Source organism: Trichomycterus rosablanca, chromosome 22, assembly GCF_030014385.1.
Source record: "Trichomycterus rosablanca isolate fTriRos1 chromosome 22, fTriRos1.hap1, whole genome shotgun sequence".
NCBI lineage: Eukaryota > Metazoa > Chordata > Actinopteri > Siluriformes > Trichomycteridae > Trichomycterus > Trichomycterus rosablanca.
In genome coordinates, this window is record NC_086009.1 from 5,093,646 (window position 1) to 5,120,111 (window position 26,466).

The following is a 26,466-nucleotide window of genomic DNA, read 5'->3' on the forward strand; positions in this document are numbered from 1 at the left end:
CGGTCACCATTACGCACCAGCAGATCGTTTTCTTTAGACTGGTGCACACGGTGCATTAATGTAAACACACCTGAGCAAAATAACTTTTGAGATCAGGGTGGCGTTTTTTATACATTTGCATTGATAGCAGGTGGGGGTCATGCAGTACATATTTAATTTATTTAATATACAGCCAGCAATATACAAATTCTGGCTCTAAATGGACACACAATTCTTTGCAGACTACACTTTGAGCCCCTTACCCACCCCTGCATACACATACAGTATCTGTGTATACATAATCATGTACTGTATAACCTATATTTTGACATGGAATGATGTCTAATAAAATGCTCATCAGATAAAATTCATTTTCTGTGTGCAGAAGGTGTATTTGTTCAAACACAGCAAAGACAACACACATATTTTAACTATAATCCATTCACTTACATGGCTTTTTTATGGTCTTTTAAAAAATATATATTTTAGCATTTCATAGGAGATTATTCACCTACTATGTCACCTGTTTCCATGTTTGATTTAAAATGCTGTGTTTATTTACTATTATTGGTGGGCTTGTAAATAAATTTAAACAACAATAGAGGATTAAATATGAAATATTAAATATTACCAGCAAGAAGTGAATGCTATATGCTTCAGATTAGGATTTTGTGTCCTAACACAATAATTATAGTACGACCGAATCCAGAAGGACATACCTAAGACATTATATATGTTTTGATCTGTTTTGCAACTCATATTTGAAAAATGTAAACATATTATCAACCATAACATGATGGGTGCTTTGGAGAGGTCTCTAGAATATTTGGACCTGTTAGAAGTTACATAAAAACATCCATATACTGTATATTTACAACAGATACAATATTATTATATTAGTAACCATGCACTTATTTTACCTGGTTGCTATCATGCATCTTATGTAAGTAAGATGAACTTGATTAGCAAAAATCTTCTGTGTGTTTTTGTTACCCACAAGGGTTCTTCAAAAAGTTATTTATTAAGAATTTCAAAAACAAATCACATCACTTTTTGTACAGTCGCCTTCCGGTGCATTTTTCCAGCGTCGTACCAACTTTTTAATGCCATCAGCAAAAAATGATTTTGGCTGAGCACGTAGCCACTGATGCAGCGCTGCTTTCACATCATCATCACATGAAAATCTTCTTCCCCTTAAAGCTTCTTTAAACAGTCCAAAAAGGTGTAAATCAGATGGTACTACATCCGGACTGTAAGCGTCTCTCAGACACGACCAATTACTCCTCCTCCCCCCGCCCTCACCGTTTACAACCAAAATATAAAAGTGCAGAAACTTTTTGAAGATCCCGTGTATTTTACATAACAAGCCCCTCTCACTCTGATTTTATTCTGATACCCCTCCTCTCTCTCTCTCTTTCTACAGGGGATTTGGCAAGCAAGGATTTCAGTGCCAAGGTAATGTGTTTAAATGTGTCTATATGAGTATGTTGTGTGCACGTTTCAAGTTGATATCCAGCTGTTAAGAGACACAGTGCTCATTCCCATCCAGTTGTTAAAACACTATTGTGTCACTTTTGCAAATGAAAGAGTATAATATATTAAAGTGTTTAAGCGTAATGTCATATTAAGAAGATTTACTTTACTGTAATGTGGAAACTGCTTGTGTTGCCAAGCCATCACCACTAGATTTATGGCAGCTAGAATTGTAGTTACGTCGCCAGTTTAAACAGGAAGATAAACATTAAAAATTGACTCTCTCTCAAAGGAGATATTGAATAGAATAATGACATAACTAAATGAACTGTTTAGTTTCTTTTTGCTTTCTTGTGGCTTGTGTTGGCTGGACGTGCTTGCATCTAAGATAGTACTGATAATGGCTGGTTATTTTTGTGTTCGGATGCTGCAGTTTGTGTCTTTGTATTACTGTCCAGAAATGTTGTCCTAAAATAGAGGTGAAAAATCAACATATACAGAGTTTTGAAGTCATATGTGCATTCTGAGGAGCAAATGTCACAGTCATTTAGTGTTGGTCTTCAGTCTTGTCCTTCACAATTTCTTTAGGTTCTTTGAATCTATTTATAATGTTATGGACTGTAGGTGGAAAATATATTTAATTCATTCAATCATGGTTTAAGAAATGTTGTTTATATTGTATCCATCACCTGTATTTATCTTGTTATCATCTTACACTTGCCGTCATGATTTATTTGAATTGTTTACAGCAGTTGCGCAATTGTTGCGTGGCAGACTGTATTAAAACTGGAAATGGTTTAGTGACCAAATTGTGGCAAGTAATGAGGCACTTGCCTTGTTAGGCACTCATTACCCAGAAGGAAAGAAGTGTATGTATTAGCTCACATTCTTAACAGCCATGATGCCAGTTCTTGGTAGTGGACACATACTTTTGGACGGCACTGTAATGGCTAGAGTCGGAGTATTAGCATTAGCTCATAGCCAACGACCCATCTGTATTGAGAAGAAAGGGAGAGTACAGATGGTACTACTGATGGGTGGTAGGCTGTGGAAGAATTAAAGTGTGGGAGCATTGACAGGAGGCCGAGAAGGACCAGGCAGGAGGTGCTTGTTACTGGAACCACTAGAGAACTGAGACATGGACGATGTTCAGTGGATGAGAGTCTGGAAGGGTTAGATAATAGCCGTCTGTCTGAGTGAAGGAATCAGCAGATCATTTATAAATTATTAGTTGTCAAATCTGTCATCTTTCAAAGTTCTAAGTTAGAACCTGTTTATGGGGTCTTATTTTTATGTATTTTTCATTATAGAGTGCCCAACCATTTATCACTTGGATATTGATTGGTTCAATCTCTGAATAATCTAAATCACTCTCTTAAACTGACTAGCGGACAGTGCCAAACCGGTCGACTACATTACCAGCTTTGTCATGAGATATGCAAAGACTCAGCACCGAGCTGCATTACCAGCTAACAACAATAAGTGCCAGTTAGAGCTGGGATACAAAAGAGTGTAGCTCTCAAATCTACATTGACATTGGCTCACATATCTTAACAAAATGATTTCTCACTCTAAATATCCACCAGAATACAGTAGTAAATACAGTAATGACAAAGGCTGTTCATCTACTGAAAATCCATTTACAAAACAGATAAAAATCTTCTGTATATATTTACACATGCTTACGTTAAGATACTGGAGTTAACGTGTACTTTGTATTTACATAAGTCACATAGTTTATTGAGAAGTTTAATTGGTGTGTGACTCTCCATACATAAATCCACCGATTATGAGAGAATAAGAAAGAATTGGTGGACTGCACATGCGTCAGAGGGAGTGTGTGTCAGGTGAATATACACCCCCCTTGGACACCATCATGCTAAATTGGAAGAAAAAAGGGGCAAAATGAGTAAAAAAAGAAATGCACTAAGAAAAGTGCACCATCTCTGAATCATCAGTCTTTATTTAGCTCAACCTAAGCAAGAAAAACGATCCAGTCCAGGTGCAGAATTAAATCTTTTGTATTTTGTAAAGCTTGTACAAGGACAAACAACGTAAACTTCAAGATTGTCCTGACATCCTTTATCTATGTAGATATAGGTCTGCTTGGAACTCAATGCTCTTTTTCTGAATAGCACATGGTGCTACTGGATCGCACTGAATGTCACACAGAAATCAAGTCATTCTGCATCGTATGTCAGTTGATATGACTTTTTAGTTTTATTATTAATAAAGATGATTAAACCAGCTGTAATGACAACATTCACCTTAAACAATTTGAGACAGTGGGACAGTAACTACCCAACTTATGTGTGTTTATTTCATTTGTTTATTTTGATGTTAAATGAGGATTATACCCTAAACACACAGTCAATAATTCCTATACATTTCCATTTTTGGCATTAAGTCATGTTTAAGATATATATACAGTATAAAACATATCAGGTCTTCCTGCCATGAAAACATAAATAAGCAGAATGCAGCAGCCTTGTAAGCACAAGTGGCTTGGCGCACCCTGATGGATTACATTAAATGGCTTATTGAACTTTGGTCATTTAAGCACCGCTCAGGGTGGCTTCGTGTAATAGAGTAAAAAGCTGAGCATGGATCTCTGTCTTCAAGTACAGGTGATGCTAGGTCTAAGTCCTTCATCTCCATCAGCTCCACTTTCCAATGACCAGGGAACTCATTAAGGGTTCAGTTATTAGAGACATTTAAAGTGGGGTAAGACATGTGGGTCGAGGTCTCAGATCTTTAGTTGGTGTTGATGGAAGTGCATCCACGTGTGGGAGCACACTCAGGGGACTTCAGAGTCGTGGAAATGAAGCAGAGAGCCCTCGAGCTTTGAACTCAGTGACCTTTAATATTATGGAATGACCTCCACAGTTATTGGTGAAAGAGAGTATAGACTTGTTTGTTTGTTTGTGTGTATGTGCGTGTGGCTCAGTGGGTAGCACTGTCGCCTCACAGCAAGAAGGTCCTGGGTTCGATTCCCAGGTGAAGTGGTATGGGTCCTTTCTGTGTGAAGTTTGCATGTTCTTCCCGTGTCTGTGTGGGTTTCCTCCAGGTGCTCCGGATTCCTCCCACAGTCCAAAAACATGCAAGTGAGGTGAATTGGAGATACAAAATTGTTCATGACTGTGTTTGACATTAAACTTGAACTGATGAATCTTGTGTAACCAGTAACTACGTGTCCTGTCATGAATGTAACCCAAGTGTATAAAACATGACGTTAAAATCCTAATAAATAAATATTTCCATTGTTACTGTAGCAAAATCAGATGCAGTTAAATATTAATTAAATAACAGTTTCCATTAAAAATAAGACACATGTGCACTCAGTTAATGGGAATTTTCTAGTTAAACACATATTAATGTAAAAAAAAAACAATTTAAAATGTTTTAACCACTTTTACTACAATATTAATTTACAATTCATTTCTAGATTTTTTGCTGGACTGTCACATCTCACTTTCGCTTTCCTCAACAGTAACATCACAACCATAGCACCAGATCTGTTTGGCTGAATAATATGTTTTCATTGTTGAAGTTGTACTTGTAATCAAGCTTAAACATTGTAGTTACTACTTAAATATTTTTAAGTATTCTAGTTTTTTTTACTTTGTCCCATTGTAAAAGATATGTAGATTCATAAAAACCTCCAATTGCTTGTAAGTTTTAGTTACATAACAATGCAGTAACAGTAAAATTATTTTAATTCGCAAACTTACAACCTGGAATCAAGACTTTTGCCAAAAGTAAATATCAAATGTTTGCTCCTCTAGATGAATATTTCATAAGGTTACTATTCACAGATGAACCTTCCATGGTTAACTTGTCCCAGACTTTTTCGTATCTATTTAAAATACACTTTTCAGCTTAGCAGCTGAAATCTATTCCTGAAAGCCTGGAACAGCCCTTGTTTTCAGAACAAAAGAAAGTTTTTTTGCAGGTTGTCCATTAAACAAGGATGTTTGGGTTGTAAACAGGATGTAGTAATAAGTGTAAACACTCATTATTTTTCCTTAACCTCATCTTACTGGCACTCATCAGCAACAAAGTACTGGAAATATATATGTGGACACAACACTTACGTGACAAATTTTATACCTTTTATTTCTACTCACTGCATATTTTTTTTAAATCTATATTTAGTATTATACAGCATTATAATGCTACACAACATGGCTAAAGGTTTGTGGACATCTAACCATGATTAGCTTATCAGACATCCTGTATCAAAAGCATTAATAGTAATATAAATCTTCCTCCCTTTGCAGCTATAACAGCCTGCTTTAAGCGCAGTGGTAGGTCAGTGGTTAAGCTACTGCAGTATTAGTCTGAAGGTCATCAATTCAAGCCTCACAGCTGCCAGATGTTCCCAGATGCTGCCACTGTTTGGCCTTTAAGCAATGTCCTTAACCTGAACTGAACTGCATGAGTTGTATTTGGTCACACTGTAAAATGCTCTGGGTGAAATTATCTGCTGTAAATGTAAAATAATCCACTCAGGATTTTCACTAGATTTCTGCAGAAATACTGAATAGTAGGAAGGGAAATTGATTCACCTTTAAAAAAGAACTGTGTTAAACATTACAGGTAATAGGTTCAGCCCCTGTTGGCCAAAATGCCAAATAATAAGCATTATTGAGGTTTGTATATTTAACAGCACATATTTCATCCATTTATGTAATTCAGAAGGTTCTCGATATGAGTATTTGTAGCTTAACTTGTAAATCCACTTGCTTCTGCCACCTCTGCCAGTAAGTCAAGTCTCCTGCCCACATCACTCTACACATATTTAAAGAGAATGACTTTTTAAAAAGGCTTCACACATCTGTTTTAATTTGCATGACAGATCATCTAAAGACCTTAACGCTTGTTCAGATGAAAGTGTGAATCAGGATTTACTGGCTGAACATCTGAAGTAAATATTGGATCATTTTGTCTGTTATTGAAAGCAGGTGCTGTCCGTCTGTGGAAAAAGAAAGAAATTCAGTGTTTTTCGGATTTTGTTCAGGTTATTTTAGGTTCAAAGACTTTTTACAGCTACAACCTGCTTGCCTGCTTGATGTAGACTTGCAATACCAGTGTTGTTTGTGAGAGTGATCTTTTTAGTTGGTTGGATAGTCACTGTATTCACATTATTCTGATTATTGTTCATTTATTATTATTGTTCAAGAAAGAAAGTAGAAATTCTTAGTTTTTGTCTGCTTGCCACACTTCGAAAGCTTTCACTGGTAAATAAGAATGAAAACCAGCCCTCATGTAATATTCAGTATCCTCACCAGCTTTGATTTACCATACAAATCATGACAGATGACTATTTCTAAACAGGCACCAGTCTCAGTCCAAATTTGGTCTCACTTTATGCCTTAGTCTCTGTTCTCTGGGGGTCCAGTAGTCCTGCGTTCTTTATAATTTCTGGAGCTCAGACTGCTCACTGTCATCGAAGGAAAGAATGTATTTGTGGGCAGAGCATCAATTAGAACTTATTTCAGCTCATGTCTTATGTCAGCTTTCCTCAAATCAAAACTGTCCAAATCTACTTTTAGAAAGTTGAATTTATTTGCTTTAGTTATGTGTTATTTAGTGTAAATGTATTTATTTACAGTTCTAATTAGTACAAATGTACAGAGGTGCACTGGTCATTTTTATAAAATAACTATCATGACAAGATCTAAAGACAACTGTGAAAATGAATTATTCAAACAATTAGATATAATTGTAGGGTGACCATACTGTACGTCCTCTTTTTCCCGGACTTAAAAAATGCGTCTGGCCGTGATTTCTAAATCAGCAAAAATGTCTGGGATTCGGCTGCACAGGTTATCGGTACGTCGTAGTGAATCCAGCTCTGCCTCACCGGTTCGAGGCTGAGTGGCTGTATGAGCAACGATGGGCCGGTTGCTCAGTTGGGGGGTGGGACAAAGAACCGGATGTGGGTCTCTCTCTGTCAGAATGCGATTACGACCTCTGCCGGCTGATTGGAGGCGCCTGCACAGAGATGAGGAAGAGTGCCCTTAGGGTGTGTCTCTCCGCATGCAATGCTGGGTGGTGCCAAACTCATCAATGTGTGGGTGGCAAAAATGCATCCGGCTGCTGCCTATGTTTCGGAGGGGATATGGGTTAGCTTCGATCTCCTCGGTCAGGGCAGGGTTCGGCATAGACAGAGAGGAAGCACGATGCTAATTTAACAATTGGATACACTAAAAGGGGGAGAAAAAGGAGAAAAAATAAAAATAAATAAAAAACTATACTAAAATCTCTCAATAATGTACCTCCTTGTATGTAACCCACAGTACATCCAAGTAACCTGTTATACCCTCTTGAACCCCATTTGATAAGCGTATTGTCCTGTAATACAGTGATGTGTGCTGTGTACTCAGAACTGCAAGTAGTGTGATTCGAGCTGGAGAAGCCAAGTCCTCTGGTAAACCAGGATAAACGAGAGCAGAGGTGGTAGGGGGTCTTATTTTGCACATGAAGTGCAGGCAGGGCTGGAATAAACATCATCAGGCTCAAATTGGGCTGGCTGGCAAGGATAGAAAGACAGCATGAGTGGATGTTTTGTCTGCAAGTGATCATTGGCAGAGCACAGCGCTGTTATCCAGCTGCCTCACAGCAGGACGGGTGAATTTTTTCCATAGGTTCTGCCTCTCTAATTTTCCCATTACTTCCTTCAGGTTCTTGTATGTATGTACATGTAAAGGTCACGTTTTTATTTAATTATGGTGACTGAACAGAAAATGACTGTAGAAATAAATTGGCACTGTTGCTTTTCATTTCAACAACTATGGCTGGTATGTGGACCTGTTGATTATTCTGGAAGTTGTGTTCATTATTTTAAATGCAAATAATGAACACATTGCATCACTAGAGCGGTGTTAATGATTAAAGTATTAGCATTCCTTCTTCTGTAGAAGCCGACTCTGTTGGTATGTCATGCATCAGTCTACTAATGTGCTCATTAGTCCAAACTAAACATTGCAACTATTAAGGAAATATTTCCCCCAGTTCTCCATGTACCCCATACAGTGGTACCTTGTAACTCGACGTCCCTTAAACTTTGAATATTTGAAACTTGACACCTTTCGTTGAGAAATTTGTCATTTAGCAGATGCTTTTATACAAAGCAACTTACAGTACCATTACAGTATATTTTTTAAGCAACTGAGGGTTAAGGGCTTTGCTCAAGGGCCCAACAGTGGCAACCTGGCAGTGGTGGGACTTGAACCAGCGACCTTTCAATTACTAGTCCAGTACCTTAACCACTAGGCTACAAACTTGACGTGTGTGTGACTGCCGCTTTAGTGCTTGGCTTGAGCGGTGTGGAAAAACGTCATCAAAGTGCGTATATGAGACGAATCAGCATTTGTGTGGACTAACCGTCAAATCCACTCTGAAAGCTCCACATGTATCTGTGTTTATCTGGCACTGTTTCACTTTTAAACTTGTGTTATAGCTCGGGGTGCTGAGAAATTGTGAGAATCAGCTTTTCTGAGAGTCTAAAATGATTATCGTTAAAAAGGCTTTCCGAGAGATGTAGTGACCGCTGGTTTAATGCTTGGCTTAAGAGGCGTGTGCTAGTCTGATGCTCTTCTCAACCCAAGGTGAAGGTGTTGAGCAACTAGCAGAGGTCATTCAAGTGTACAGAATAATAGTCAAATATGTACGAAGGGAGAAATAAAACTGACAGCAATTTTTGAATAATAATCATGGTCATGCTATGAAAAATTACTGCTGAGATTTAAACTCGCAGTGGTTTGCAGGCATGTTAGACCTCTGTGCCACCCAAGCGTCCAGTCATTATTATTTTGAAGGCAGTACTTGAGTACGGTTTTGGCTTTTGTGTTTACCCCTACAGACGTCATATGCAAATCCCTAGGGTGTATTTAGATAGTCAATGATTTAAATAAATGTGCCCATCCCAAACCAGTACCCCTCATTTACTCTTCATTTACCAGCATTTGCGCTCAATTTCACAGTCATCCTTGGTGTAGCAGCACAAGACACACACAGCGCTATATTTAGACACACATCTTTGAGGGAAATCTTTGGCAAATGAAGCAAAAAAAAAGCACAACAGTCATAACGCTCATACATGTTCCTCAAGACGATGGGTTAGCAGTGACGGTCTCTTCCTAATTGTAGCGTGGGAGGGGGTAGCCAGTGTTTTTGTCTGCAAGAAAACCTAAGCTGGGTAAGCAACGCGGGCGGCAGAAGTGAGGGGGCGGTGGAATATATGAGCCGGGGCTGTGATGAAGCTAGGAAACAATAAACATGTTACACAACTCCATGCTTTCCCCATATTCCCCTCCTCACATTTTCTCACACTACTAAAGCGTGTTTTGTTTTTTTAGAAACTTGTAATTATTTTTTTAAATCACACATTCTGATTCTCTTTTAGTAGATTAGCCAAGACAGTAATCAACAGGGCTGCATGTTTTTAATATTGTAATATTGCACAGTTGGTAGAACGGGTACCACACAGCAACATGGGACCTGGGAACCTGATTTTGATTCGTCTGTAAAGACTGTTTGCATGGATTTTCTCTGAGTAAAAACTGCCTCCACTCTCCACTCTCACCTCCACAAGAGCATCTGTGAGGTCAGGAACTGATGTTTGTGAAGGATGACCTGTTCGTTATTGACGTTCCACATTACCTACAAGGTGTTCATGTGGGTTGAGGTCAGTGCTCTGTGCAGGACACTGGAGTGCTTACACAAAAACCCTGTCCATCCACATTTTACAGACCTTGCTTACTTTGTGTACAGGGGCACAGCAGAGCACCTTTTCAAAATTGTTAGCACAAATTGAAAATGCATTTATCTTTTTATTAATTTTATACATACATACATATACATATTTTGTTTTCTATAATATAATACCTAGGAGGGTTGTTAACATACTTTTGGCCATATAATGTATGTATATGGGGTCTGTTCGAAAACCTAGTGAGCTACCTTGCTGCCTACTGCCTACCTAGGCAGCTTCCTAAGTAGAAAGGAATCTAATAAGACATCAACTTATAAGGCAGGCTTTTCAGACCAACTACTTAGACAGCGATTGTGGTGATTACGTCTCCGCAGTTTTCGCTTACTAAGCTAACACAGTTAGCCTCATGCCATTAAAATCAATGGGCTGAGGCGGCACAACCTGCTAGCATGGCAGCTAACCCCTCCTTCTGTGTACCTAAAATGGTTAAACTGTCACTGACAATTTGAATTGAATTTGTAAATAAATGACACTTAAACAACTTTATACAAATTTAAAATCAATGACAATTTATTTACATTTAAAAAGAACTCCGTTGGTTGCTCTGCATTCGTCCGCCATATTTGTAATTTTTTGTAAGAAAAGTTGTGCTGCACTGAATGCTGGGATTGCCTTCACTGCTAAAGAAGCATCAGATGCTCTCTCGTTATTTAGGCAGTTTATCACTTTAAAATAAGGCACCTCTTAAGGCAGCATTTTAAGGCATCTAAGAATTTAGACATGTCTTCTTCTCAGGAGTGCACATAGGATGACGTAAAATGTGTCTATGTAGAGAGATCACTAGGTTTTCGAAAAGACTCATGGTGTTGCATGGTGCCACATTAAATTTGTAGTTCTAGCAGGTCCGGTTTGATTCCCATAGCAGGTTATGCCTGTGTGGAGTTTGGTGTGTCCTCTTGGAGTTTGTGAGTGCCCAGGTACTCTTGTTTCCTCTTATAGTACAAACACATGCCAGTATGTAGATTAGCTTCGAGATAGTGTGATGCACTTCTGACTACTTGTATGTTCTCCACGGTTATTAGAAGTGAGTCAGAGAAATTGAAAGGAGACAGAAAGCACCTTTTCCATGATGCTCTGTTGTACAAAACAGTACCTCTCCCCCATTTCAAACTCCCATTCATTTTCTGTTCCATTATTCAGCTTACAAAGAAGTGACAGCGGGCTGTAAGCTGAAGAGCTTATACCGCCCGTACCGCTGCCCATTGGCACCATTTATCAAAAAAAAATGCTGTTGCTCATTCAAGTCCTTCAATGCATCAACCCTCTACAAACAAGTGTAATACATTTATCATTCGAGCCCTAATTATGTGTAATTCCCACTCACACCCTCATCTGCTGGTGACCCCCAACCATCCAACTTCACCCCGATGACCTTCAGGAGTGTCTCGTGATTCACAGGCTTATCTCACGCCCACCAGCAGATGAATGGTATGCTCAGGTTGCCAAGGTAACAGCGTTTCCAGACCTGGATGCTCGGAGCGTGTGGTAGAAGTGATGTACCTCTGTGACGGGGGAGACGCTCATGATCAAGCACTACTTTTGTTTTATAGATTCTGTTGGTTTTTCCTCAGTCATACTTCACCGCTGTAGTCGTGAGATTACAATTATAAAACTTGTTTATTGTCAATACTGTTATGAGTGTAACAGTACATACATTTATGGACAACCATTTTGCTCCCAATCTTGTTGTACTTACTGCTGCAGACCTCCACCCTGACCAAGTAGAAGCACAGACTAGTACAAGCCCAACCACTTCTTTTCACCTAGATTTATGTTTACATTTTCGGCATTTAGCAGATGATTTCATGACTTACAGTAATGTGACAGTATATTGTCTAAGCAATTGAGGGTTAAGGGCCTTGCTTAGAGTCCCAACAGTGGCAACCTGGCAGCGGTGGGGCTTTCAAATACCAGCGACCTTTCAATTACTAGTCCAGTACCTTAACCACTAGGCTATAACTTCCCTGCACCTGCCAGTATCGTGTATGGAGAGTCATGCACTACAATCTATGAATCAACCATCCAATCAGGTCTGTGTGTACACCTGGCTGGTCGATAGTACACCTGAGATTCAAACTCGAAAGTGACGTAATTGCCATAATCTCTGGTAGTGTGTCTAAATAATCTGCCTTATGAGATCAATGTCTTATTAGAACCCTCTCTACTTAGGCAGCTGCCTAGGTAGGCAGTAGGCAACAAGGCAGCTCACTAGGTTTTCAGACAGACCCCATATCTCCGTTGGTCAGAGCTGTTTTGACAGCATATTAGACAGGTGGTCCTAAAGCTCTAATGCATTAATTTGATGTGGGTTTTTTGCATGTTTCTGTTATGCAGCATTTTAGCCAAGCTTTACCTTCTATACATATTTTTTAAAAGATTAATTGCTGATAAGTTCAAACATGTTAAAAAACATTAATGACTGATTAACAACTAGCTAGAATAACAATCAAGGGGTGGCTTGGGCACCTTCCCAAAAATTAAACAAACAAGTTTAAAATCATGTAGTGTGTTTGGCTATTTTTGGAGTAAGCAGGACAGAGAACTAGCAGGAACTAGCAGGGCTTTGCTAATTAAGAGAACTATAGGAGGCTGCAGTGATCACCGCCTGTGTTCTGCTACCATTCACACTGAGCTGTGAAAACAGGCTGGCAATGACAGCTAAACGCGCTACAAGGTCATTGTTAATGGTGAGCTACAATAGCAGGTTATCATAGAAACATGATATTGCCTAAACCAGCTTTCTAACAAACAAGATGAAGTTGTTTTTTCAGATATCTTGGGTCTGTTTGGAAAGCTAGTGAGCTGCCTTGCTGCCTACTGCCTACCTAGGCAACTGCTTAAGTAGAGAGGAATCTAATAAGACATCGACTAATAAGGCAAATTAATTGGACACACTACTTAGACAGCGATTACATCACCACAGTTTTAGCTTACTAAGCTAACACAGTTCAAACCAATGGGCCGAGGCGGCATAACCCACTAGCACGCCAGCTAACAGCTCCCTCCGTGTACTGAAAACGCAATATTTGCAATATTTGCAATATGTCATTTTTTGTGAGAAAAGTTGTGCCGCACTGAATGCTGGGATTGCCTTCACCACTAAGGAATATTGTCTAAGCACTAAGGAAGCATCGGACGCTCCTTCGTCATTCAGTCAGTTTAAAGTTTCAAAATAAGGCACCTCAGTAGGCAGCATTTTAAGGCATCTAAGAATTTAGACATGCCTTCTTCTTGGGAGTGTAGAATGACGTAAAATGCATCTATGTAGAGAGCTCACTAGGTTTTCAGACAGACCCCTTCCCTTGTCAATAAAGAGCTTGAATCAGACAATGGCCATGACAGGCTTAGCACTGACATAAAAGCGCATTGCCACCAGCATGTGGGCTCAGCACGACACAACTGGCTAACGACAAACACCTTTTTGTTAACCTGACATCTGTTTCTGTATTTGGCAGCTATTTAAGTGGTTTAATGCGACATTCTTTGAATCACCTTTTACGTCAAAGCTTTCCATCACTCCCCCTTCAGCAAAAGCATCCTCTACACCGACCGAAAGTCTTCGCATCTTTTCCCCTCCGCTAAGAGAATCATACGTCTCTGACTGAAGTTAATTCTCATCACAACCTATTTTCTGTGAGTCATGTTACAATAATGAAAGGGTTTGAGATTTCTTATGCACTGTTTAGCAACAGTGTATCATCAGGGAGAAAACAAGGGGGCGAGATGTGTAGAGAAAGCCACTGTTTTTATCTGAGCTGATTCATCACCACAAACTGTGAGAGGGAGATACTGAATCTAAAGTGCTGTAATCAGACCGAGTATAGAATTTGTTTTGTGTATTTGTAGCCTTATACTTAGCACTAATGCATCAATAAGATATCAGACATTATACTGTGAATCTATATAAAAGGCTCTTAAACTTCTTTACTTCATATGACTCTTAGTACAGTAACAAAGTATTAGTGCTGTACAAGTATGTTTGTTTGTTTATTAGGATTTTAACGTCATGTTTTACACTTTGGTTACATTCATGACAGAAACGGTAGTTACTCATTACACAAGGTTCATCAGTTCACAAGGTTATATCAAACACAGTCTTGGACAATTTTGTATCTCCAATTCACCTCACTTGCATGTCTTTTGACTGTCGGAAGAAACCGGAGCACCCGGAGTAAACCCAGGCAGACACGGGGAGAACATGCAAACTCCACACAGAAAGGACCCGGACCGCCCCACCTGGGGATCAAACCCAGGACCTTATTGCTGTGAGGCGACAATGCTACCCACTTAGTCACCGTGCCGCCCCTACTGTACAAGTATCCACAACACACAAGGACTAAGCATTATGATGGTGAATACTTAGCAGGACAAATTAACTCCCAATTTTCAAACAGATGACTGTACCACTTTATCAGGGTAAACAGATAACCGTATTATATAACTAGTGTAAACAGAAGAATGTACTACATTACTAGGGTAAACATAACTATACTTTATTATTAGTGTAAACAGAGAATCGTACTACATTACCAGTGTAAACAGATGAGAGCAATACAGTACCAGTGTAAATAGATTACTGTGGAGCATTACCATTTGTAAACAGATAACTGGATTCATCACTGTAAAATGTAATACTTTACCAGTGTAAACAGATCAGTGTACGGCATTACAATTGACAGATTACTGTATTAAGTAACATACAGTACTACATTACCAGTATATTTACATTTTATTCAGGGATTAATTATAGCATATTCTGGATACTTAAATAACTTGCTGTTGGAATTACATTACACAAATTAACCTACACAACACATCCCTGTTAGATTGTATATACTATGTGCTGCATGTATGTACGCTGGATATACGCTGGGTATTTAGCAGATGCTTTCATCCAAAGTGACTTACGATTGTGACTGAATACATTTCAACTTAGCAATAGTGGGGCTTAAATCAGCAACCTTCTGATTACTAGTCCAGTACCTTCACCGCTGAGCTACCACTGCCCTCCCAGTGTAGGGAGATATTTGGCCTTTATCCAGAGCTTCCATCACTCACAGATCCCAGCATGCACAGATGAGTTAGATAAACGTGGTGACAGTATATCGCAGTAGGGTGGCAGGTGCTTTGTGAGGTTTTTATTCTCGGCTTGGCGGATCCCCCTCTGGGAATATTCACTCGAGCTCTCAGCATGAGTCGCTGAGAAAGTTGTGATTAATTAAGCACAAAAATAAGAGATGTAAGCATTTAGATTGGAGGAAAACTTATTTTTAGAGGATTGTGTCAAGCGTTTTTGCTGAAGTTTGATGTGCCAGTGCGATACTTCAGTTATTACATAATACTGTAATGAATTTAATACTCAGTTATTTTCCATTAGCAGTTGATAGAGCCTGAATGCTTTCCACTAGATTTTAAATTAATGTTTTTTTCCCTAATTGCTTACAGTAATATTTACAGTGTAAGTTTTTTTTCATAAACAGTTTCAATGAACACAAATTTATTTTGAAATAAAAAAAATCATGCATACTGCATTTAAAATAAATTACCAAAATAAATAAAAGTGTGTGGTGAACAGGAGACGAACAATTCAGGCTGTTGGCTCTCACCTCCTTGTGTTAAAAAAGGAAACACACACACACACACACACACACACACACACACAGGTTCAGCTTCCTGATCACATCACCTCTCATACAGTCTTTCCATTCTACATGTGCCACACAAACACAGAAACACAGATGGTGAAAAATCTTCTGCCCTCTGCTTCAACTCTTACTAAGTATGTCTAGGAAATATAATTCACCTCCACCTCATCTGTTTCTGTGTTCAGGCCAAAGGTCACATGTTTCTACACTGTTATTTGTAATGAACTGCTGTGATCTTTAGTGAGTCACGCATTAATGTGCATCGTTGTGCATTTTCTACATAGTGTGTGTGTGTGTGTGTGTGTGTGTGTACTGTACAACTGTATATGTATATATGACAAATACAGACGTTTGTTCATTCATTCATGTAAGCTGTTGTTGCTTCTAGACATTTCCGCTTTACAGAAACAACACTTTGTATTCAAATTATAAATCCTGAATTTATTTCTACAGAGAAAATACTGTACTTTGTGTAAAGTGTGAGAATACCTATGAGCATACCTTTACCTTTACAAAGTACATTTTTGAGCCTCCAGCTGGTACTGTAATGGGTGCCAAAACTCTACTGTGGAGTTTCATTTAAAATATTAAATAATATAAAATATAAAATATTGTTCTATGTACTCTCACAGATAACAGGCTCTAAGTTGAAAGAAAAAGCCGTTAAGGGGTGGAATTTTTGCACTGCACAGCTGTGCAGCTGCAGATTTTATACCACAAGATTAATCTCAGTTGGTATAATCTCTTGCCGGTATACACTAGCATGTGATTACATGCAGATGTGACTTTACTGCTACCCTGAATACCTACGATTCTCACAATCACTTGAATATCTTCTTCAAACCAGAATATAAACAGTTAAAGATGTTAAAGAATTACAATTAATTACCATCAGGCAACCAAATTACCAAGTCAAAACTCAAAGGAACAATCTACACACTTAAACTGGCAAGTTGTACTAATAGAGATTGCCTATTTAGGATTAAACATATATGATATACAGTAGAATAAAATTACAGCTCTGATTTTATTTTGTTAACCCTCTTTGTCCTATTCGTCAATGCAAATGGACTTTCAGAGTTGGAGGGGCATTTTTTAACACTGTGGCACTGGTATAGCAGTAGTTGCTGGGGTTTGATACAAAGTAAACTTATCTACTTGTTAAATATTTGCAACTGTTACTGGTTCATCCCCGTTACTACCTCCAAGTTGCCACTGCTGGGCCCCTGAGCAAGGCGGCTTTTAACCTACACTTGCTCAAATTGTATTCAGTCATAATTGTAAATCGCTTTGGATAAAAATGCTGCTAAATGGCGCAAATGATTTACATAATCCGAGGTTAACCAGAAAAACAGTAGAACTATAGCCTAGCTCTGACCTCCAGAAATTTTACCCGTATATTTTTTAATATAAATATTTAACAACAGAGTATGATGATTCTATGTTTTGTCATTTATAAGCCTTTATTAATATGTATAAGAATATGTAAAGGGTGGTAGCCCACCACCACCGAGAGTTCAAGCTCTTAAGTTTGAGTCTCAGCTGTGCTACTAGCCTGGCCGGATGCTGGACAAGCACAACTGGTTGTGTCCCATTGCTGCTGTTGTCTGGTCAAGGTGCCCACATGGGCAGTAGAGACCACTTAAGGGATAGCGCATCTGTCAGCATGTGATTCACCTCGCTTTGAGAACCACAGCCTACCACTGGTGCAAGCAGCACAAAATCGTAGTGAGAATTTGAAAGTTGGGTAAAAAGAGATAAATATTGTATTTAATCATATTCGGTGTTGGTTTTTAAAGACATTGCATTTGTGCTGGAGTGTGTAAAGCCAGTGTTTATTTCTATAGTGTCCATTTTCACTACACTTCCATTTTCCTAATTGAATTTACCATCCCACGTCTATACTGAAACCAAAGAGGGAGAAACCAAGAGAGCGAGCGCTCCATATGTCTGGCTTTGTCTTTATTCACAGTCGTGTTTAATGATTCATTTGGGAAGCGACGTGGCGTAAATACTTGGATGCTGGAAACGTTTATGGGTTTCATCGGTAAAACCATTTCTGGCTGTGTACACGAAATCCCTACGCCTTGGCACCCACTCAACATGTCCATCCCGCCATCTTTATTTCACACCTTTGCTTTGTTCTTTCGAATCAATACCGGTTTACTCTTATTATTCATTGTGATTGTGCACTCATGCTGCAATAGCAGATGTTGGCATTGCTGTGGCACGACTGGGTGTTGATATATAAGCACAGCAACAGCAGGAATAGAAAGCAGTACATCAGTAAATCCCTGGTGATCTCCATCTTCCACCTGCTGCCCGGGAGCTCCAACATCCTCCTTGTTCCTGCTTCTGGCTGATAAGTGTTCTTCAGTAAACTAGGTCTTCTCAGTCCGTTAATAAGAGTCACTGGCAGTGCTGTCTGACCGGCGGGTGGGTAGAATTGATGGTGCAGTATAGACCACTATTCTATTGTACTCAAGTAAAGTTAGACGACTTTAATTGGAACAAACAGGTGAACATACGTACAGAGAAGTTTTCGAATATAGAGGCGCTCAGGTGGTGCAGTGGTAAAACATGCTAGCACACCAGAGTTGTGACCCTTACCAGGAGTTGATGAAATTGAAAAAAACATCTTTATGAACATTGTCTTCAGTTGCAGTTGCCGTCCCAGTAGTAATTCTAACCAGCACACTTTTAATTTCTTAACTAGTTTTAGAGAGGTGGTCTGACATTTGTAAATAGGGTGGATGAAGTTTTATATACTTTTATCAAGTGTTTGTCATGCATTTGAGATGTTGTTTTATTTGTTTTGTAGACATCCATAATGTACCATAATGATAGACCTCACAAAGAGAACAGATTGTTTATTTATATAAATTTGTAATAACATACACGTGTTAAGTTTTAAAAAACTCAGTTAATTACTAGGGGTATGAATACTTTCTCACTATTCCTGTATACTGATAATAAATGGTATACATTTTATTCATGTAATAAGCACTGCTGTAGAGCAACTAGAAAACATGTGCTGTATATAAAATATATTAATAGTTTAAAGAGCTGCTCATGTTTTTGAGTAGTGAGTATGTATACGGTAGTAGTGCAGCAGCATGACTATCATGGGGATATTTAATACGGAGAACTGCTTACAACGCAAATACTCTTAATCCTCATTAGAAGCTAAATCACTAGCTTGATCTACAGTTGAAGCACCCTGCATTGATAAACTACACTCAGAGAAATAATCCCTGTGGTCCAAGCAGTGGTTTGGAGAGTCCTACTCTTAATGATGTATATTAAAGCTGGTCTGTTACATGTTTTATTCTGCTTTCATTTGATACTGATTAAATGTTCAGTGATGCTGATACAAAACAGCTGAGTGAATGAATGAATAATTAAATGTGCAAATGTGTAAATGAATGAATGAATAAACAAATATGTAAGTGATGTATGTAACAAATATGTAGGCAGTTGTAGCCTAGTGGTTAAGGTACTGGACTAGTAATCTAAAGGTCGCTGGTTCACGCACCACCACTGCCAGGTTGCGACTGTTGAGTCATTGAGCAAGGCCCTTACCCCTCAAGTGCTCAGACTGTATACGGTCACACTACTGTAAGTCGCTTTGGATAAAGGCGTCTGCTAAATGCGTAGAATGAATGAATGAATAGAATGAATGTGTAAATGAATGAATAAACAAATGTGTAAATGAATGAATGAATAAATAAATAAATGAATGGACGAATGAATGAATAAACACATGTGGAGATGTGTAAATGAATGAATAAACAAATGTGTAAATGAATGAATGAATGACTGTGCAGTGAGATACAGTTTTAAGCATAAAGTTGGAATTAGAAATGAAATAAAAATTAAATAATTATAAACGATACGTTTCTTTGCAAAATCATTTCATTAAAATTAACTGGAAAAATGGTCAGACCAAATTTATATAATTGTTGCACATATTAGATCAACACAAGGGAAGTTTGGCATGTAAAATAAAAACAATTCTTTTGTAGGTGGATGAGAGGGTGAAGAGGTTTAGCCTTTGTGTGTGGAAAATAAAAATATGGAAGGTGACTTAAGAAAGAGCGACACTGAGAGCAGAAACCAGATTTCCAAAAGACTGAGTAAGAGGGCAGCCACAGTGGCATCTGGGCACTGAGCGTGTGAGAGTGTTAATGTTGCCACAGCTCTGCTTTGTTTGGCCCTCGCAGTTTACAGCTCAAGGCTGCGTTTGTGCATGGAGAGTTTTGGCGTCAGCAGCAGCGCCGTGGGCGTCGGGTTCATGGCGAGCAGTTTGAGCAAACGTGATGAGAAGAGCTGTTCTGAGGGGACTCGCCATCCCTCTCGCAGCCTTTAATCAGCAATAAAAAGGCACGCTTGTTCAGCACCACCTCAGTGGAAAAAGCGTTTCCATACGGAACATATAGCGCGTGTTTGTACTTGACGTTTGTTTTGGGCTCTTGAGATGCAACAGGAAAGCATTCACACAATCATCTGAATATTTGGGGTTTCAGCCTCAGCTATTTTATTTGTGGCTTGAAGTCCAAACCCTGTGTTTTTGCTGCCCATATCTGCTGCATTCAACACGTGTATTATGAGTAGCGCCCTGCAAAATTCACAGGAGAATGTGCTTAATTTCACGGATTTTTAAAGAAAAGTGCCACATTTCACAACAAGCATTAAATTACACTCATAAATTGGATAATAGAATATTTAAAAGCTACAATACACAGCACAGCCTACCTTAAGAGTTGAATGAAAACCTAGAACATCCAGTAACGGTGTGAGGCTCCGTCTCAAATATGTAAATACTCATCCATGTTTTGACACACACCCCATCTGCATCCACAGAATTGGTTGGGAGTTTTCCAAACTCAGTTATCTCAGACGTGTTTTTAGCTGCTTCAGACTTCGATATCTTGAACATTTTGACTAACCAATTGCTAACTGAATTGCCGTAGGATTACTAGGACTGTCTCATAGTGCAAATTAACCAGTAAACATGAGGCACTTGAACGCTACGCAAATGAAAAATGTTAAATCGCTAAACTCAAACCTTAAATTTAGAATTTCACAGGAAATTGCTTATTACACGGGAAACGGCTCATTTCACGGTCTGTAGTGCGATTGTAGGTAGGGGCTTAACTATGAGTGACTACCACCAGTCCATCATTTATAAGGGTTTTGCTTTGCTTGCCCCAACACATCTGATAAAACTGATGAAATGTTGAATTGGATCTGAGCGGATGGAGAGGACACAACAAACTCTGCTGTGTGAGGAACAGCCAGGACTCACTGAGACCAATTTATCTTTCCTTAGACCAGGGGTTTTCAACCTGTGGGGCAGGCGCGAGTACTTGTCTGGGGGGACACGAGTGGCTGACTGGCCGCGCTTCATGAAGGGGAGGGGGGCGTGGCAGAAGGAAGCAGAGTGTGGTATACGCAATTGAGCGCTGTCTCACCAAGGGGAGGGGGGCGCAAGCCGCACTTGGCACACGAAGGGGGGCACATGCCTAAAAAGGTTGAAAACCCCTGCCTTAGACAGTGACCAGGCCCTAATTAGCACTCAGGCATTCAGTTTAATGGACCATCACTAACATGAGGACATGAGCACAACGTGTACACCGAGCCCCGGTAATTATTATGATTACAATACTCAGCGTCTTTCCACATCTCCTCACATGACTGAAGTTTTATCAACCCACATGACGAAAAACCAACCTTACAGGACTGGGTTTTCTTTTTATAGTTACTAACGTCTCTTTAACCCAAATATTTGTGTTTGTATTCCCACACATCATAGCAGAAATGTCAAATAGATTAACGTGGCAGTTTACCATGTGAGACCTGATATATTTGCTGGGTAATTTATTACTTGTGTGGAAAAATGCTAATACATTAACAATTTGAGTGATTTAAACCATTAACACTGAGTAAAATAAATTAACAGAAGCAAATACTGAAGTAAACTAATTTAATGGCAAATCTTTTAGACATGAAGATATCTGTTGATAATGAGACTGTTTTAAACTCAGCTTGGGTGGAAACAGTACAAACTTTTGAAATATTATCACATAACTCATTACTTGACCCTTGAGTAAGTATATAAGCCCACATAACCCACAAATCTGTACAGTAAATAGTTATTTTAGTACTTTGGCACACATTAAAAGGGACGTTACAGAAGAGTTTAGCATGTATTTCTGTACCTATATGGGTTTCCAACTGGTAATCAAACTGGTTTCCCCCCACCAGTAAATAAATGAGTAGTGGGTGTGTAATGTCTTGAGTTATATTCCACATAAGGTTTCTTCCTGTAGTTTTAAGAGCCCTTGGCTTGCTCATCAGGAGTTTTTGGTCTGTTGGTCCTGTAAAGTTGATTTGAGACAATATTTACTGTAAAAAGAACTATACAAATAAATCTGACTTGACTTGATATTGGTATCTTGTCAATGGTACACAATTACTAACAGGTGCAATAAACAAATTAATAAATAAAGGAAATGTGCAGGTCTGTGAAGAAAAGCTTGCTTTAAAGAAACTCCAGTGTCCTGCACAGAGCCCTGACCTCAGCCCTACTAAACAGCTTTGGAATGACTGGAATATCATTTGAGGCTTTCTTGACCAACACTGTCCAGCCATACAAAGGCTGAATAGGCACAAATTCCCACATACATAAGTCAAAGTCTTGAGAAGCCTTCTCAGAAGAATGGCTGCTAGTATAGCTGTTTTAATACCATGTGTTTCTGAAATAGGATGTCCAACAAGCTTATTGTCAGTTGTTTAAATACATTTGGCATATATAGTGTATATTCCTGCCATGAATCCGGTGTTTACAGGTAGGCTGCACTAAGGGCTTAAAGTGTGAAAAATACTTATTTTTGACTTTTTGCCAATGTTGTTGGTGAACAACCAGAGCTGAAAGTTCTGTTTTCTGGCTGCAAACTTAATGGAACTCATTGAGATCCTCAAAGGCAGGGCAGCAAAGCACGGCCTTCTGATGGCTGTCAAATCACAAGTAGCTGGTGCACTTTGCTCTGCAGGCCAGTTCTTTGATAGAATTCGGAAGAAGAAAGATAGGTCTGGGCCTTGGTGTGGTTCTTTCGAGCCCTGGTTTGATGTATTAGTTTGTAAGTGGGTCAGGTGTAAGCATATTTTACTCCCACTGGGCAGAACACGAGTGGGCAGGAGGCTGAGAGCCAGAGGAAGATTTGGTTTGCTGTCAGGACTGGCACAGAGCACGAACTTAATGGCACATTGTTTTTTAGAAGCACATTTATTACCTTTGTTGATGCAAAGGATATAATTTGCTGGCTTGACATGCTATAGAGACAATAACAGATAAAAAACTAGATCTTTAATGATATTTAATGACTGCCTTAGAGCAGTGGTTCTGAGACATATGTCACATGTTTAGGTTGGTTGGTTTATCTGTCTGTGGGTCCTGAATATAAACATCATTGGGCATTTGAAGCTTTCATCCCACTGCAGAACCTAACAGATTTGACTTCTGACAGATTCTCTCACTGCTTTCCATCTGTTTATATCTGATGTTCTTCTGGTCACTGTCCAACTAGAAAGTTCTTTTTAAATTTGTTCCTTCTGAGCTTTTACTGACAGTCATTGGTGTACTTGGGTGATGCAGCAGGCTATTCCTGTAGCCCACCACCACTAAGTTTGAATCCCAGCACTACTATCATCCGGCTGAGTGTCTACACTCCGGCTGAGTGTCTACACTTGGCTTTGTCTGCTAATGAAAATCATTAGCAAAGTTAACACAACAGTAAACTGAATGACCAGAACTAAGCTATTCTCTTGTTGAAGGTACAACACACACATTATAGTCAGGTTGTTCCTATTGGTTACCAATAAAGATGTTACATGCTACAGCTTCTCATGTTATTAAACAACTAAGTTAATTAGCTAAAGATACATATTATGAATTTAAAGAGCTACATGTGACTCCTGGACAATCGTTTTCACACTACTGAACATGTATAGCAAAAAAGCTAGTGATACTGGACCATAATTCCTTTCAGCCTCCTTGCAGATTATTTTTCACCAGCAGTCTCTCTCTAGTGCTGTATTGTGACAGACTTAGCAGACTGAAGTAAGGCAGGACGTCCTTCAGTGAAACTTCCTCCCTTTGACATTTGTAGCTGCCGTTTGACCTTTAAGAGATGACAGCCCAACCGGGTGGCAAACAAAGTGACAAAAACAAGTCCACCAATCAAAACTTCCTCATCAATCAAGGACGTGGGTTCATGCTTGGTTTTAATCTAATGCTGAAAATGGTCATTATGGAGGATCTTTAGATGCCTGATTAAATACAGTGTGCACATTAATTGGTTCTTTCTCTGGTACAGGGTAAACAAAACAGCAGGGTTATTGTTCTTGAGACTGATATTTGTTGGGCTAAATTTAAAAATTTGGTGTTTTATAAACATACAAAGACAAAAATTTACAGCCTGAACTAAACTACATTACATTTACAACATTCATTTGTACATGATTTATTTAGTTTAACATATTTATTTTGTTTATAAATAACCAGTTACCTTCACTAAAAGGTAGCACCCCATGGCTGATTGACAGTCAATGAGACCTTCAGTTTGGCCCCTTGTACTGATAGATTTTAGATTTTGCTTGGATGCATGTTTGATTTTCTGCAATTGATTTGCAATACAAGTGACAAAATAGCCAAATCTACTAATCTGAGGGTGGCAGTTCTGGGAACCAGTTTGTTTCCTTTTTTCCTTAACATATTTATTTTGTTTATAATTACATAACGTGGAAAGTAGCACAGCTACTAGAGTATCTGTCACCAAATTCTAACCCCACTAAGTGTTTAAGTTTTGGTAAACCTATGCCCACTTAGATTCTGAGTGCCAATTGTGAGTGTTGCTGCCAATAAGTTCTGACACTATACTTGAGAAATAATAAAAAGAACTACTTAATTATAATAAATTACATTTGTAATGTATTGCTCTTATCTGTAACTACTGTATAAAAAGTCATTGGTAAACATATAAATGTAATGATAATGACTTTATTCCATTTTTTTTATATTACAGTTATAATTTAAATAACAAAATGACCAAGTTGGACCAACTTAATTCTCCTGGTGTATGTCTGAGAACCACTTAGAGGTGCTTCCTACATCTTCCAATTACATACATCAATATTTTTGAGTAGATGTCTGCTCTTGCACTGTAAAACCGATTACCAGCCTGATCATCTTGCGTAATCAGATAAGATCCAACATCTCACTACAGAAGAAACATTGGGTTTGAGTTTCACGATGTCTTTAAATGAAATTAGACTGTCAGAAACAAACACGATGACTACAACCTGGTTTTCTGTGCATTTAGATGAATGGGTTGAGCTACTTCCTGCGTTTCCCTAATAGGACTCAGTTCTTTTGTCGCTTACTCTTTACCAAACAGAGCCTGGATCTGACGGCTGTAATGGTTAGCAATTTCCTCTAGTTGAGGTCTGAGTCATTCGGTATCATCTAAATTAGGAACAAGAGACAGTACTAGAGCTCACAGTCAGATTATTTGCTGAAGTATTGTCCCTATCTGGTGCTAGTGCACGGTCATTATGTAGCCACGGTAAGCAGAGAAAACAGCTTCACGTTTCTCTGTGATTAGGATCTTTCCGAAAAATGCAATCATGTAATTATGTGTGTAAAGCAGATTCTACCCGGCTAAGCTTTTGTACAGTTCACATCTCTCGGCCACTGTTGGGCTCTTGTGCAAGGCCCTGAACCCTCTTGTACTGTACCTGTGTATGTATACATGACAAATAAAGGCGTTCTAAAAGGTAGCATCCCATGACTGACTGATAATCAATGAGCCCTTCAGTTTGGCCCCTTGTACTGATAGATTTTAGACTTTGCTTGGATGCATGTTTGATTTTTTGCAATTGATTAGCAATACATGCAACAAAACAGCCAAATCTATGAATTTTAGCAGGCCGGTGGTTTAGACTTTTGGAAATCCTAACTGAAGACATGATATTTCTGTACTGCAGTTCTGGGAATCACACTTCACTAAGATGGATAGTTGCTATCTGACACACACTGACCCGTTGATTAGAACATGGTTATCCCAGCGCAGGGAGAGCAGGAGCCAGAACGTGAGACATTTCAGAATAGCCTCACTTATGCCGGTGGCATTAGAATGGCCCTGACTGGCAGTAGCTGGCTCACTGTGCTCCTGAGGCACTCATGGATCGTCACTCATTCTCACACACACTTAGAAACAGTAGGAAGGAGCCAGGTGTCATATTCGGTTATTCGGCTGAGGGACAGAGTGCTGGCACATGCCCTCATGTAGGGAGGTTAAAAGAGCTGAACAAGCCTGTGCCAGCTCGTGGTTGAAGGTACCAGCACACGCACACTTACACATACTGGCTTTTTGCAGAGGACTGTGTATCTGTGTATCTATCGTAGCACATTCTTGCTTTCGTAGGCTTTTGATTATCCTTCACTTTGGAAAATGAGAGTCATGCTTTGCAGATTTTTGACAGTTATTTTAGTTGCAGTGTTTTGAGCTGAGACTTGAAACAGGATAG

At 39.0% G+C, this 26,466-nt stretch overlaps 1 protein-coding gene across 1 annotated transcript in view; it reads left to right on the top strand.

Annotated features, from left to right (window-relative positions):
* Window positions 1-26,466, top strand: part of prkcab (protein kinase C, alpha, b) — a 65,779-nt gene that overhangs the window by 656 nt on the left and 38,657 nt on the right. The window contains exon 2 of the mRNA XM_062985096.1: window positions 1,403-1,434. Within this exon, the coding sequence (XP_062841166.1) occupies window positions 1,403-1,434 (32 nt within the window). The remainder of the gene's footprint in view (window positions 1-1,402; window positions 1,435-26,466) is intronic.